At 37.7% G+C, this 15,447-nt stretch overlaps 1 protein-coding gene across 4 annotated transcripts in view; it reads right to left on the bottom strand.

The window, feature by feature from the left end:
- The window catches only part of Ctnna2 (catenin alpha 2), a 1,081,443-nt gene that overhangs the window by 213,295 nt on the left and 852,701 nt on the right, over window positions 1-15,447 (bottom strand). For all 4 annotated transcript variants that reach the window (XM_047523044.1, XM_047523045.1, XM_047523046.1 and 1 more), the window contains exon 9: window positions 14,116-14,268. In XM_047523044.1, the coding sequence (XP_047379000.1) occupies window positions 14,116-14,268 (153 nt within the window). The remainder of the gene's footprint in view (window positions 1-14,115; window positions 14,269-15,447) is intronic.

Raw genomic sequence — 15,447 nt, 5'->3', positions numbered from 1 at the left:
CCTTCGATGTGTGACATTCAGCTCCAGAATGCCTAAATGGGAACAGCCAAGGGCAGCAATCTGGTTGGAAGTGCTAGTGATGGAATTTCTGAAGGTACACTTCTACCACAAACAGTTTTACTTATATTTTCTATTACTAAAACATTATTTTTTTCTTAAAGATACTTACATTGTATTTCATATGTGATTGAGAAAATATCTGTTCTTTAGATTTAGATCAAAGAATGCATGTATGTGTCTAATACACACACCCACACACATACTGGAGTAGCTCTGAGGGACTGAGAATGTTTTTGGAGACTGATAAGTGCTAAAGCACGCCACACCACCTGCCACCCCCTGGCACTGTGGCCATTCACAACTATTGGCTTTCACCCACAGGCACACAGACAAGATGAGCTTGCAGACAAGAAAAGAAAGAAACCCTGGAAGATCTTAATTCATAAACAAATGACTACACATTATTTATCTAGTACGTAGATTTTTTTCTGTGATAGGCATTGACCTCTAATCTCTCATGGGCTCTCACATACATAGTGGCCAAGTAGATTAAGATGTTTTCAAACTTATCTTTAAGACATTGGTTCAGCCATGGTTCCCAAAGTCATGGGAATACAGTAAGGAGTGATGGGTTCCAGATTCTTGGTTGCTTTATGACTTAGAACAGCTCAGCTACCAGCTATGCCCCAAGATTCAGTTTCATGTTCACGTAAGGCATGAGGACACTGGGAAACCAATAGTGACATGTTCTTTTTATAACCTTCAAATTCCAGATTCAACTACAAATGTATTCTAGAATAAGATAATTATTTGGATCTTTCCTTTTCAGAGACTCTGATTGGGAAATGTCTATAAAAATTGTGGTAACCAAAGTGTGCAGGACCTAAACAATGATATGTCAGAGGCAAATTCTGAGGGTCAGAAGATGAAAGTGAAGGGTTCATTCACATTTCCAGGGTCCAGATCATCACACCATCAAAGGACCCCATGACTCAATGTCATATTTGCTTTTTATACTGGGGTTGAACCCAGGGGCACTTTACCACTAAGCACATCCCCAGTCCTTTTTATTTTTTATTTTGGTTCTCACCAAGTTGCTTGGGGCTTTGCTAAGTTGCTAAGGCTGGCCTCGAACTTGGGATGCTCCTGCCTCGGTCTCTCACGTTGTTGGGATTACAGGCATGCTCTTCAATGCCAGCTCCCCGTGCTGTATTTTAAGGGTTGAAAGTACACATCCACTGAGCCTCAGGCTGGCCACAGGGCTTTATGGCATTGAACTCTACCTCCTTAAGTTAATGGAGGTGAGATAATCTGAAATCTTGCTTCGAGTTCAAAAAAGCAATGCCTCAACCCACTATCCCTTTCAAACCACGGCTTCAGGCTTGCTACAGGGCTTTGTGATATAAAAATCCCTTTTACATACCAAAAATTAAACAAAAGTATTCCAGAGTTTTTTCCTGGGCAATTAAAACATTTCTTGTTCTTAAATCGCATCATGTTTCATGAGGTATGTTTCATTTTTACTTTGAAGGGTTATGACCTTAATGATAAAAGTTTATATACTATGGGGTGGTTTTCTAAGTATACCTACTTTTTAACAGTTGAAGAAAATACAATGCTCAAGAGAAAACATACATATATATAGAATAGTCATGACCTAGACAATCACACAGTAAAACTAATTAATTGTACAACCAAAGATCAAATATGGCCTAATGATCTACAGCAGCAACACTGAATAGAGCCTTCTAATGTCTGATCTGGCACTGCCACTATTAAAGCCAAAGCCCCAGTATCCTCAAGATCTTTTTTTTTTTTTTTTCAGAATCTTTTTTTTTTATTATTTTTTATTGGTTTTTAGATATACAACACAGTAAAGTGTATTTTGGCATATTATACATACATGGTGTGCAACCCATTCCATTTAGGATCCTGTTCTTTTGGTTGTACATAATGTGGAGTTACACTGGTCGTGTATTCATTTAGGAGCAAGTTATGTCCGATTCATTCTACTGTCTTTTGAATGTGTCATGCTACTCTTCCTTTGCTTTGGAGGGTAGACTAAAAGAACATTGACATTGTGCTGACTTGTGATTTTATTGTGCTAAAGGTAAACTGGGCAGGAATGTACATGGGCTAATAGATATAAATATGTGTCTATGTAGAGAAAGGGAAAGAGCCTGTGGAATAGCAGAAAGAACACCCTGAGGGCTCTGTCACTCATCCATCATTCAGTGACTTGGGTCAGATGACTTTTTAATTCCTTGAACCTCAGGTTTCTCAACTGCAAAACTATGCTGTCAATGACTAAAGCACTTACTTGAAAGGATTAAGAGATCATGTGTGAAAATCACTATGATGTCAGCATAGAACATGAGCTAAATATTGAGTCTCTATACCCTTTCCTTTAGATATGGACAACATAATCAATTGTCCTCTATTTTTAGGATTGTTACTCTCAATTAACTTTGGAGATAAAATTTAGGAGGTTCGTTGAGGTGGGCTTAGTTTTTATCTAAATGCCAGTGAACCAAGTTTTCATGGAAACTAATAGTTGGTTGTGTTTACACGTAAAAAAAATTAATTTCATAACTGTGGCCCTGCACTTTGCATTTTGACTATATTGCAAAGATTCAAATGTAACTTGGAACAATTGATACTGTGTGTATAGTTAATTCAATCACTGCACTAGATCTTTGATTGAAAATAATCTCCTTGGATTCCACCATTTGCAAACAACTGTGAAACCCCATGGTATTTAGTAGTTTAAGCAGATATAAACCAGGAAGGCTGTGCAGGTGAAGCTGCATGAAGCTAGTGAGTGAGTTGAGCTTACTGCCCATACCAGTTCCTAAAAGCATCATGCATGATCAACTCTACCAGGACAGGCAAGAATTCTTTTGCAACAGTGTGCATTATTTCCACAAATGTGTGCCACAAACCATGCTCTTCACTCTTCACTGAGATATGATTTGAGAGATAGGATACTTAATGTACAATAGCAGCAATAGATAATATTTCTGAACAATTACTTTGGGGCCATTTCTTTACTAAAATCTTACATAAGGGACTGCACTGTAGGCTATATGGAATCCATGAACAAAAGCCTGGGGGTAGTGTTGCTAAGTGGTTAAGTGTGAACTCTGGAGTCTAGGATACCTTGGCTTGTGAGTGAATTCTGCCTCCTTCAAACTGTGAGACATTGGACCAGTTCCATAACATCTTGAAACCTCAGTTTTCTTATTTGTAAGTAGAGTAAAAAATAGTGGCTACTTCATAAAGTTGCCTAAACCACTAAATAAAGTTTTCTATTTTAAAAAAAATTATTTAAGAGCCTAAGGTGGATTCTCATACTCTTCTGTAGTGCTTTATCATATGTTATAAGAAAAATTACAAAATATAATAGGGTTTAGGAGTTAAGGAATTTGAGAAGAAAGTGGTTTTGGATTCTATACTTCTTAAGTGGCAGAAAAACTTTTATTGCAAGTTTAATACAGGTTTTAGATAAACCGAATAGTTCTTTATAGAATATGATTATTTATGAATTTGTTAGGGCTTAATTATTTAAGAAACTTCAATAGCTCAATTTTAGTTCAAATATGTTAACTGTTTTAGGGAGGGTTTTTCTGATAAAAAGGGATAAGAGAATGTGGAGTTCGTACTTTAAAAAAATGCATGGAGATCCAGTTCCATCAATGTAGGGTTTTTTCAGAGTCTTTGTTGGTACATTATAATTATACATAATAGTGGGGCTCATTGACATATGAACACCACATAATGTGCTCCATTTTCATCAATCTAGCTTTTAGCTCAGCTTTTCTTAATTTTTCTTTTTGGCTTATGGTTTGAATCAAGACCCTGGAATTTACAAAGCTCTATTGCATTTATTTAAACCTAAGACATTTGTGTGGGGTTTTTAGGATCACACCTATCAAACAGCTGCAACCAGAGCCAATTGAGAAACAGTCTGAGAGTGTAGACTATGTTTTTTTAAAAGTTCCAACTGATTTCATTATCGCAGAACGTCAAAACTTGGAGTCACCCCAGATGCTTCTCTGGCTCGCATCCTCACATTCAATATATTGGCTCAACCTTGAAAATACAACCAAAATCCAGCCATTTCTTCACACCTCTCCCGCCTATATTCCAGTCATAATACTAATCCCTTGCTGGACTATTGCAATATTGTTTTATATATTCTTTATTCTCCTACATTTGGTACTCTACAATATAATTCCCATATAAAAGCGAGTGACACTAAAAATGGAAGTCAGATCATGTCATGCCTTTGTTTAAAACTCTCCAATGGATCTTTAAAAGTCATCTTCTATTGGTGCATTATAATGATACCTAAGTTCGGGATTCATTATGCTGTATTTGTACATGCACATAACATGATTTGACCAGTCTCCTTTATATTATTATTATCATTATCAGTATTATTTTAATTAGTGCATTATAATTACACATATAAGTGGGATTCATTGTGATATATGCATACATGGTCATAGCACAATTTTGTAGATTTTGTTTCCCAGCACATTCCTATGCCCTCTCCTCTTTTCTCTCTTTTAATTCCCTTCCTTCTACTCTATGGGTCTCTGTTATAGTTTGGATACGAGGTGTCCCCCAAAAGGTCCTTTGTTCAGAGGCGAAATGTTTGAATTGTGAAAGCTGTAACCTAATCAGTCCATTCCAGTTTGACAGGATCTATGGGGTAGTAACTGTAGGCAGGTGGGGAGTGGCTGGTAGGTCAGTGGGTGGGGGATGGGCTGCCCTAGAGGGTGCATCTTCCCTGCAGCCCCTTTCACTCTCTTCTGCTTCCTGGCTGCGGTGAGCAGAGTAGCTTCACTCCATCATACCCTTCCACCATGATATTTTAATACATTGCCTTACACTGGGCCCAGAGCAATGGAGTCAGACAACCATGGACAAAGCTGCTGAAACTATGAGCCAAAATAAACTTTCTCCCTCCCTGAGTTGTTCTTTTCAGGTATTTTGGTCACAACAACAAAAAGCTAACTAACACAGGTTTTTAGGAGATCCCTTTAAATTCTCTTTTCTCTTTCTCCCTCTCCCTCCCCACCCTCCACCTCTCTCCAGTTTCTATATATGCAAGAAAACATTCTACCCTTAACTTTCAGTCTGGCTTATTTAACTTAGCATGTTGTTCTCTAGTTCCATCTATTTACAAGCAAATGACATAATTTCATTCCTCTTTATGGCAATAAAACTCTGTTGTGCATATATACCACATTTTCTTTATAAGTTCACCTGTCGATGGACTCCTAGGTTGGTTCCATAACTTGGCTATTGTAATTGTGCTGCTCTAAAAGTGGTATGCATATATTGCTGTAATATGCTAATTTTAGTTCTTCTGTATAAATGCCAAGGAGAGGGATAGCTGGGTCATATGGTGGTTCCAATGGATTTAAAAATCTAAATAGAATACAAAACCTTTACACCCAGCCCTCAATTTCATGTTTAGTTCTCCTTTCACTCTCAGTCATGTTGGTCTCTTTATTCTCCCATTTCTGCCTTGGGGTATTTACCCCTGCTTTTCCCACAATATGGAATGTTCTTCCATTTCCTTTAAGTCTCTGATTAATGGTCATCTGTCAAGACAACGCTTTTCTGACTTCAAATGCCCTCCTGCGTCATTCTTTGTCACCTTACTCCGTGTTTCTTTACACTACAGCTTGTAGTTCCACCTTTTGCCTCTTTATCTTTCTCAGCAGAATGTATGCCCCTTGGGGGCAAGAGGTTCCAGTTCAGTTCATGATCACATTGCTGGCAACCAGAATAGCAGATCACAAGGGAACATGTCAGTCATCATTGCTGAATGCAAGCGATGAACAAGGGGAGGGACTAATCAAGTACAGCAGTTTATGCAAGGCTGAAATGAAGGCACTCTGGTGCTTAACTTATGATCATAGCAGTGATTCTGAATATTAGGGTTTGCTCTTGTTTTCAAGACATGGATCTCTAAGAGACACAGTGTCTCATCCTTCATGGAGAGCAGCTACCAGGAATACAAAGTCAAGAGGATAAAGCAGGGGACTGTGGTCCTCTAACACAACATGGCCACAGCCACAATTCTGGACTTCACTGGGTCAGAATCAGCTCGTTCTCACATCTGCTGTAACCAAGGCTGAGAACTAAAGCTTGCTTGTCAGACAGGGGGCAGGGAAGAAATGAGAATGGAGTTAGGGGCATTGCCTCCGGAGCAGCCTGAGAGAGTTACTTAAATTTCTCTGGAGTCTGAGAGGCAAACAGTGAGTCTCTTCTACTCAGTGGAGAAGGGAGTACTGCACATTAGTTCTTCTGAGACCTGAAATTCCTCCTTGGTAGTAAATTAGTGAATTAAACAGGCAGAATGCCTCTTTACTGCTGATCCCTAAGGTGACCCTTAGCATCCTGCAGCCATACTATTAAAATATATTACCTCAGGGGCCAAAAAGCTAGCAACTTCGCTGGCTGCATTTATTATTTTATTCATTCTTTGGGCACCATCTATTTATTGAATACCTGCTATATGTAGGCACCCAGCTTGTGCTGAGGTGTAGTTAGGAATCAATTAGATATAGTTTCTTCCCTAAAGGAATTGGTAAACTAGCAGGAGATATAGCACATGGCTGCAGAGCTCTGTGAATACAATTCTAAGGTAAATGGAACGCAGTGACAGTGAAAAGCGCAGGGTACTTACTGATCCTGCTTGGGGACATGTTCAGGCTGAAAGCTGAAGGATGGCTGAAAATGAGAGGAAGGGGTAGAGTGGGGAGTGCACCAGGAAAGGGATAACACAGCTCAGGCCTAGGGAAGGAGGGAGCACGGGACAGTCAACAGACCAAAGGTGCTATGTGTGGTCGAGCCTGAGAAAAGGAGGAAAAGGATGGGAAGGTGAGCCTGAAGATTATGAAGCTTTCTTTACAATGTTGTTCTCTACCTAAGAAAAACAGGAAGTCTCTGAATGGTCTCTGGCAGGGACACTGCATGGTCTGATTCTCAGTTTTAGAAGTCAGTTCACTCATTGGTGGGTGCAGAAGGGATTGAAGGAGTCTCAACTGAGGAGAGAGGCCTTTCCGGAGCCACTGTGGTGCTCCACACAGTAAAGCCTGTAGATTGTACCAGGCATTTGTGGTAGAGACGGGGAGAAGGAAGAGCAGGCAGGTTGACTGAGCAGCTGAGCAATGGAAGGAATGAAACAAGTCTGGAGACTCAAAACAGCTGTATTGGTTTTGCATCTCATTTCCAAGATGAGCTTTTATTTTCATTGCTGCAATGCATATTTTGCCCCCAATTTACATCCACTCTACTCCCACCCAGACCACATTATTTTGGTACTGAGTTGCCGTAATTTGCATTCCATTTCTCCAAAATTCCATTCAATTTGCTTGGAAATGAGGTGCAACAGGTGTCCTCTGATCAGCTGAGCACACCCTGCATCAGCCCCATCCCGAAGTCCTGAGGTAACCCTCCAAGGGACTGGATTCTGGAGATGAAGAGAAATTACTAACATTCATTTTACTCAGTTCTAAATATGACACAGAACTTCTGTGTTGCTGACATTAAAGGTCAGAAAGCATCATATTGGACTTGTGGACTTCTCCTAATCAACAAGCCCTTGTGGAAGTTCACCTAATCTTCATAAAATGTTACTAATACTGTGGAGAAAAACAAGCAAGCAAAAACTCCTTAAATTTTCCCCATAAAGGTAATTATGAAAAATCAAGTCATCTATTCTTATTCATATTTTCCTAATATTTTATTTGCACTGAGGTTATCTTGTTGAGAGTTTTCTAAGGACCAACACATTGTGTAATAGGTTTTGACAAGACACATTCATTTCACAGCATCAATTTCACTGAATGCCATACACCAAACTGGGGAAAATGGAACACAAAACTATGAAAATATATATATAAATGACTTGAAGTCAGGAGCAATGTGTGTACCTAAGATCCAAGCAGCTCTAGAGGCTGAGGCAGGACAGTAGCAAATTCGAGGCCAGCCTCAGCAACTTCTTGAGAGTCTCAGCAATGCAGTGAGACCTTGTCTCAAAATAAAAAGAATAAAAAGGACTTAGAATATGGCTCAGTAGTACAATACCCCTGGGTTTGAACCCAGTACCACTGGGGTGGTTGGGGGGAGATGGAAAGCTGAACATGCTATAATTAAACTCAACAGTCAAGAAACGCTGGAGGACTAAAACCATCATCATTAATTCATAGATTATTTCATGTATTCAAGCATTCTTCATTCAAAATTTTCCAAATGACTCATATAAAACTTACATTAATGGAAATAGAGGGGTTCATCAGGGGTTCTCAAGCAGGCATCATTTGTCTCTTGGAAGAGTGTGAAGTTGTACCCCGTGGGGAGAAGAGACCCTATAGGAGGAACTGCAGGAAGTAGACAGGGCTTCAAGTTCATTATTTCAGTTGAGTTAGAACTGTTTGTATTGACTTAGGTATTCATTTCAGGTATAGAAGCCCAATATTTACAATGAATAAATGAATCTCTGACTACAAATATTAACAAAAACAATTTAAAGAAAAAAAACCTTATGAACATTTCAGTCAGCTCTTGCACGGATTTCCCCTGCTAGATATAATGAAGTAGTCAACAAGCGACACGCTTTCCTGCTAAGAACTACAAAAGCATAGTAAAAATAACTTTCTGGAAAGCATCAGAGAGCTGCTGGAAAAAGTCAAAACTTAAGACTGTATTCATAAGAGATGCTTCTTGAGGGGAGACTAGTGTTCCACATGTCACTCCACTCCTCCTTCAAGGATTTGTTCATTTTTAGTGTTTAAAGAAAAATGAAGCTGAGCATGGTAGTGCACACCTGTAATCCCAATTACTCTGGAGGCTGAGGCAGGAGGATCTCAAGTTCAAGGCCACCCTAGGCAAATTATCGAGACCTTCAGCAATGTAGCATGATACTGTTTCAAAATAAAAGTAAAAAAAACATGGAATGGAGCTCAGTGGTAGAGTACCCTACATTCAATGCCCAGTATTGAAAAACAGATAAGGAAAGAGAAAAAGAGGAAAGGAAAGAAAGGAAAAAGAAAAAGAAAAAAAAGGAAAAGTAATGAAAAAAACAAGGAATCAGAAGGAAGAGGAGAAGACTGTCTTAGAGTTTTCAGCAATCTCCTAGGTCTAGAATTTCTGATTTATAAATGAGGTATAACATCTCTCATCTTATCCAAAAGATAAGCTTGCACCCCTAAAAGATTATTCTATAGGACTCTGGTAAAAGAAAGGTAAACTACATATTAAAAAGACTACAGAGGAGCCTCAGATCACTTCAATATTTAATTGGTCTGCCTCTCTGCTATTCTATACAGGATAAGGTGAGTCCTCTTTAAGAGAAAACATCCAGACTTTCTGTATTCTTCCTTATAAGTATTCGCCATTCAAACCAAACATTGGAGGAGCTTAATCAATGGGTACAAAGTTATAGTTAGAAAAAATAAGTTCTAGCGCTCAATTGTACAGTAGGGTAATAAAGGTTAACAATAATATATATTTCAAAACAGCAAGACGAGGATTTTGAATGCTCACACAACACACACACACACACACACACAAAGATAAATGTTTGTGATGGATATGCTAATTACCCTGATTTGATCATTACACAATGGATTCATGTATTGAAATATGATATTGGACCTATGATTAAACATGTAGAATTATTATGTATCCATTAAAAATTAAAATAAAATAATTACATATTACTGATATAGTAAAAAATAAATAACACAATCATTAGAAATCAAATAATAAAAACAGTGTAATAAAGTCTGTTTCTTCATACAGTCCCACAATAGTTACTTAACAAGTCCAAATTCAATCACATACATCATGGCACATTTCAGTCATCAAGGACATATGAGAGGTATTGTTAACTAACAAGCTTACTCTATTTTGAAAGTTTGGTGACAGTTTTTAAGCCCCATCTTTCCCTTATTTCCCTTTTGCTCCCCAAATGGGCAAGAAAATAGCAAAGTCCACATCAAGTTGGGGGTGCTATGAGGGAATTTCAAACTATTCATATCCTAGACCCCATGTAGAAATCCAGACCACAGTCACATACCCTAACATGGCAAAAAACAAAGGCACTCATTCTCTTTGACCAACCACCAAGAACTGGAGTGGATACCAGTTCTCTACTGCCCCTAAAAGTCCCATTATGTGAGTAATAAATCTGTTCAGGCTCTCTTGATGGATGTGATACATTATTACCACCAACATCCAGGGCAACTCTGGGTATGTGGGGTTTGCCTGTGTTGTGGCCACCACCATACAGAAATGCTTTTGCTCCAAATACTGAAGTTCTTTGGCTAAGGTGAAGAAAATTCCCTAGAAGGGTCCTCTGGCCAAGAAAAGGATGAAAAGCTAGAAGGTCACTCTTTCCTGCTTCATTTTCTCTGTTTTTTGGTTTGTGTAAGTAGGAAAAAGAAGTCACATGTGAGGTGTATTAGGGACTCTGAGGACTCTCTGAAATCCCTGTTCTAAAGAGGAGTCATATGTGCAGGTTCAGGCTGAGGGTACTGAGCTGAGTTAGCAGGATGCTGGAGATGAGGGAAAATTAATTATTTTAAAATAATTGTAATTAATATTTTAAAGGGGATAACTAATAGTGAATTCTGTTAGAGAACTGGAATTATTCAGAAGGAGGTGGAAAAGGACCAACTAGAAATTCTTGAAAAAAACAATGGAACTCAATAGACAGGTTTCAACTATATTGGACACAGATGGATGAGTAAGCTAAAAAATAGGTCAGTGAAAAATAACCAGACTTAAGCATAGCTTAGAGAGAAATTTATAGCCTTAAATGCATTTATTACTGAAATAAAGAAGGCAAAATAAAAATCAATAATGTAATCATCCATTCAATAAGTTAGAAAAGGAACTGTAAGCTATACTGGGAGAAAGCACACACACACAAAAAGAAATACAAATGTAAGAGCAGAAATTAAAAAAAAAAAAGATAAACTCTACAAATCTGAAAGCTGATTTTTTAGATAATATGAATAACTGATAAGCCACTTGAAAAACCAATCAAGAAAAAAAAGACATGAATGTGATGAGTGAAAGAAAGAAATAGGAACACAGATATCCACACATTAAATGAAAAATATAAGGTTAGTATGGACAATTTTCTTACTTATATTAGAATATTAAGTGAAAATGACATATTCCTAATATAAAACAAAGCTAACCCCCAAAGAAATAGAAAATTCAAATAGTCTAATGTTTTTATGCCTTTCTTCAAATAAATCTCCAGGCTTACTTCGCTTTATTGGTAAAGTCCTCCAGATATTTAAAAAATAAATAATTTGAGACTTACACATTCACTTCCAAAAATTAGAAAGAAGGACTAATTCCACATTATTTTTTGAGGAAAAGCATAACTTTGATACTAATAAGTGTGACAAATTAAGAAAACTTATTGTCTTCAAAAGTACGGGAAAATGTTTGATACAATTCTACACTTATTCTTAACTTAAAAAAAATCTTTTAGCAAGTGAGTAATAGAACTAACTTGATCTAATAATGTCTGCAAGAAATCTGGAGAAAATAATACAACTAATGATAAAATAGTGAAATTTTCTCACTGAGATCTGTAAATAAAAATTTCTATTTGTACAATATTGTACTGGAGGCCTTAGCCAGTTCAATAATGAAAGGGAAAAGCAAGACACAAGGATTCACAAAGGAGAAATGACATTGTCATAATTTGAAAATATAAAGGACTGTCTGAAAGGCAAGCTTTTAGAATTAGAAAATAAATGAATCAAGGTCAATGGATATGAAATCAATATATCATGCACATTTTTCATATTATAGATACAGGATCTATTTTTTAAAAACTCAGAAAGGTACCCAGGTCCAAAAAGACACTTTTCAAAAGTAAAAAGAGGGTAACATGTGTCCCAGAATTTCAAAGTTTTTTTGTACATATGCACCAGCAATGTAGAACCTATTTGAAGTACATAAACTACTGGGCCAAACAGAACCCAGTCTACACACTTGTCCCTGCATCTTCTTGGACACGGAGACATTCCAAACTGATACAATGAAAGGAAGAACTGAGGGAGGCAAAGCAGTAATTTTCTGGAATGTGGGCTCTGGCTGACCTGAGCTTTCTGCTTCTGCCACAAGATCACCCACATTGGCTGGATTCACTTACAGTGGGGCCTAAAAATGGAATATAGGAAACAGTGGATGTGACCAGGGTCTGCTGCAGGAGAAGGGAGAATGAGAATAAGAGGTGGCTCTTTGACCCTGGTCTTGTTTTTGTACACAGCATCAAGTTAGAACTTCAAATACCCACAGATTTTGAGAAAAACACTAACAACACTGAAAGTAGATAGTTATCATAAAACTTTGTTTCTGCCCTTTTCTTTATCCACAGTGCCTACAACACACCACTTAATTATTGCAATAATTTTTGCAATTATTTTATAAAAAGGGCAATTCTATAGATGAGATGGTATATTTATCAGCTAATATTCTTGGCATTACTTTTATCCTCCTCCTCCTCCTCCTCCTCCTTTTCCTCCTTCTCCTCCTCCTCTCTCTTCCTACTCCAACCTGCTCTTTCTCTACCTTCTCCTTCTCAAAACATGGAAGTAGTCATGCTTGAGGAAGGCTCTAGATTTTCCAATAAACAAGTGAATGTCTGTATCATGTGGACAGAATGTGAAATTTAATGGAATGTTTGCCTTGTGGATGGAGAAAGAGCGGGGACTCATGATATTGTAAGTATGCATCTATTTTAAGCTCTAGGCAGCTATTGTGCTGAGATACTGGGTTATGGTAGGAAACTCATGGGTTCCATTACTGTGCAGTAGGCTTTGGCACACAGAAATGCTCACTGCTATGACCCTGGACAGGTCAGCTTTGTTCTAGGGATTGAGGGGCTTGGCATAGGACTCTGGGCTTGTTGGTCTTCTTGCTGGCTGGATGTGTCTTCAGTCCCAGGGCATCAGCAGCGCTGGATTAGCCAGAGCAAACTAAGCAGGTGTTTAGGGTACAACTAAATCTAGCAGCTACCCTAAAAACATACCAAGAAAAACAGGGAGGATTTTACATTTAATGAAATGTATTATTAAGAACTGAACTTTGCTACCCAAAGAAAACAAGATAATTTATTTTCAATTCAGCTTGCATGCAAATTGTCATTTTGAGTGGTTTTATTTTATTATGAATCAAATTGAGATGCACCACAGAGATAGTGGTATTGTCAAGTACTCAGAACATGTGAAAGTTTTAACCTGGTCTTAAAACTGTTCCCTAGGTTTGCCAAGCTCCCCACCCCTCTTTGGCTCTTTTTCTGTCACACACACATTTCCTGTTTAACATCTCTATTTTCTATTTAGCCTCACATCACTAATCCCACCTGTACCGAGCTGTTGGCATTCAGCTTCTAAATACAAGCAGCCTAGCTATCATTTCCCTCGTATAATATTCTTTTGACTATTACACAATACAATTTTGCTTTTAAAAAGTAACTCCCAAAGATTTCCCTAACGCATAAAATACACTTATGACCCTGAACTTGTACTAGTACTGCCCCAAATTCTTGTGCCAAGAGTCCAAACATCTATTTGGGAGAAGTGGGCTTTTGGTTTGTTTGTTTCTTTGTTTTTCCCACATATTCACAGTATGAACCAGCTAATCAGCTTCACTGCATGGTGTGGAGAGGGAAATAAGGAGGAAGGAATAGGAACAGTGTGCTCAGCCTCCAATTGACAGTTTGAATTCTCCCTCAAATCAAACCTGGCATTCAGCACTTTGGAGAGTCCTTGCTACTTCAGTTTCCACCTCTGCCTATTGTTCAGGAAAATTATCATACATGTTTCACAGCACAAATAGAGTTATGAACTACAGAGAGAAGAGATTACTAATAGCCTGTGCCCTTGGAAAGGGGTATAGTAATCAGAAGGTAAAGGAAATGAAGTTTTTGGTATGTTATTTTTCCAAGAAAACTGTAGAAAAATCTGTCTATTGAAATTCCCAGAGGCATATTGTAGAGATCAACTCTATACCATACGTATCACATGTCAATCAACACCAGTCCTCAGAGTTCTCCAGACTTACCTCCACCAGCTTGTTGGCATGTTCACGGAAAACTTGGGCATATTCCTTCACTTCCTTTTCATTCCCACTCTTTGCAGCTTCAATGAGAACCAACAAAGGGACGTTGGTTTCCAAGAAAGAGTCAGATATGTGATCCATCACTGCTTTCCGAAGCTACATTTAAAACAAAACAAAACAAAACAAAAAAAGACATACAATTAAGGAACAGAATTTTTTATCTTTTTTCTAATCTATTATCCATCTATTGTTATTATGCAAATAAAGTTACAACTCTCTGTTTTTAATTTTCTGAGTGCTTATGGCATCACAGAAAAACAATGATGGTGGATGGATGTTCATGTGTGAATTGACCCAATGACATTTCAAATCGTAATACGGTTCGAGGACTCAGACTCTTTAGAAAAGGAACAAATGTAGCCAATCAACCAGCCATGGGAAGAAATCTGGATGAACAACTGAAACTTGAAGTCACTCCTAACCTTTACCATGATGCAGGTCTCCTGCCCTTTCTAGACCCAGCATTTGTGCTTCACAGGAGTAGAAACAGGAACCATCTAGCAGTCTCAGAAAGTGTTTCTGCCCAGATGCTGCGGCGATATCATTGCTACGCTCCAGAAAGAAATACTTACAATAGTTCTTCAAGGTAATAAGTATAGACAAACCCAAATCTTCTAACAATGCACAATTATACATCATTCCCACATTGTTAAAATAAGATGTAGGACAGCTGCATGAAAATAAAATAAAACTGTCCTGAATAATCACCTTGGTGCTATTTTACTCATAATTATCTGAATGTATATCAGCTACAATTAAAAATAAGCAAAGAGAAGATGGTAAACAATATGTATGTTTTCCAAACAAATACACCTATCCAGGTGTATGCAGGTGAATCTTTCATAAGGTGATACATACATATTTGTTATTGGTCAGGAAGAGAACTGTGAATAAACTTAAACTCCTTTTATACTAATTATCATCAGATACAGGTATGTTTATGCACAAGTTGGTTTAGTTTAACTCTAAACTAAATTTGACAATTCACCATATGGAATATAAAGGTAGAGTTAATCTTACATAACTGCTCCTTTGGCACAGTATTACATTACTTTCTGGGAATAATGTTGGTTATGGTGAACTCATATTTTTTAGGGTATATGTGCTATGCCAAACACTTGGTTAAGAGCACTACAAATTATATCATTTGATTCCTACAATAACATTATGAGATAGGGAATATTCTTAAAGTTCTTCAAAGAAAGATGCTGGTACTTAGACAAGTTAAATGAGTTAACCTGTAATCATAGGGTGACAAGGGACAACTTACAGTAA

Source organism: Sciurus carolinensis, chromosome 13 (genome assembly GCF_902686445.1).
Source record: "Sciurus carolinensis chromosome 13, mSciCar1.2, whole genome shotgun sequence".
NCBI lineage: Eukaryota > Metazoa > Chordata > Mammalia > Rodentia > Sciuridae > Sciurus > Sciurus carolinensis.
Note: the sequence above shows the minus strand (reverse complement) of the source record. Positions and strands in the feature narration are given on the sequence as shown.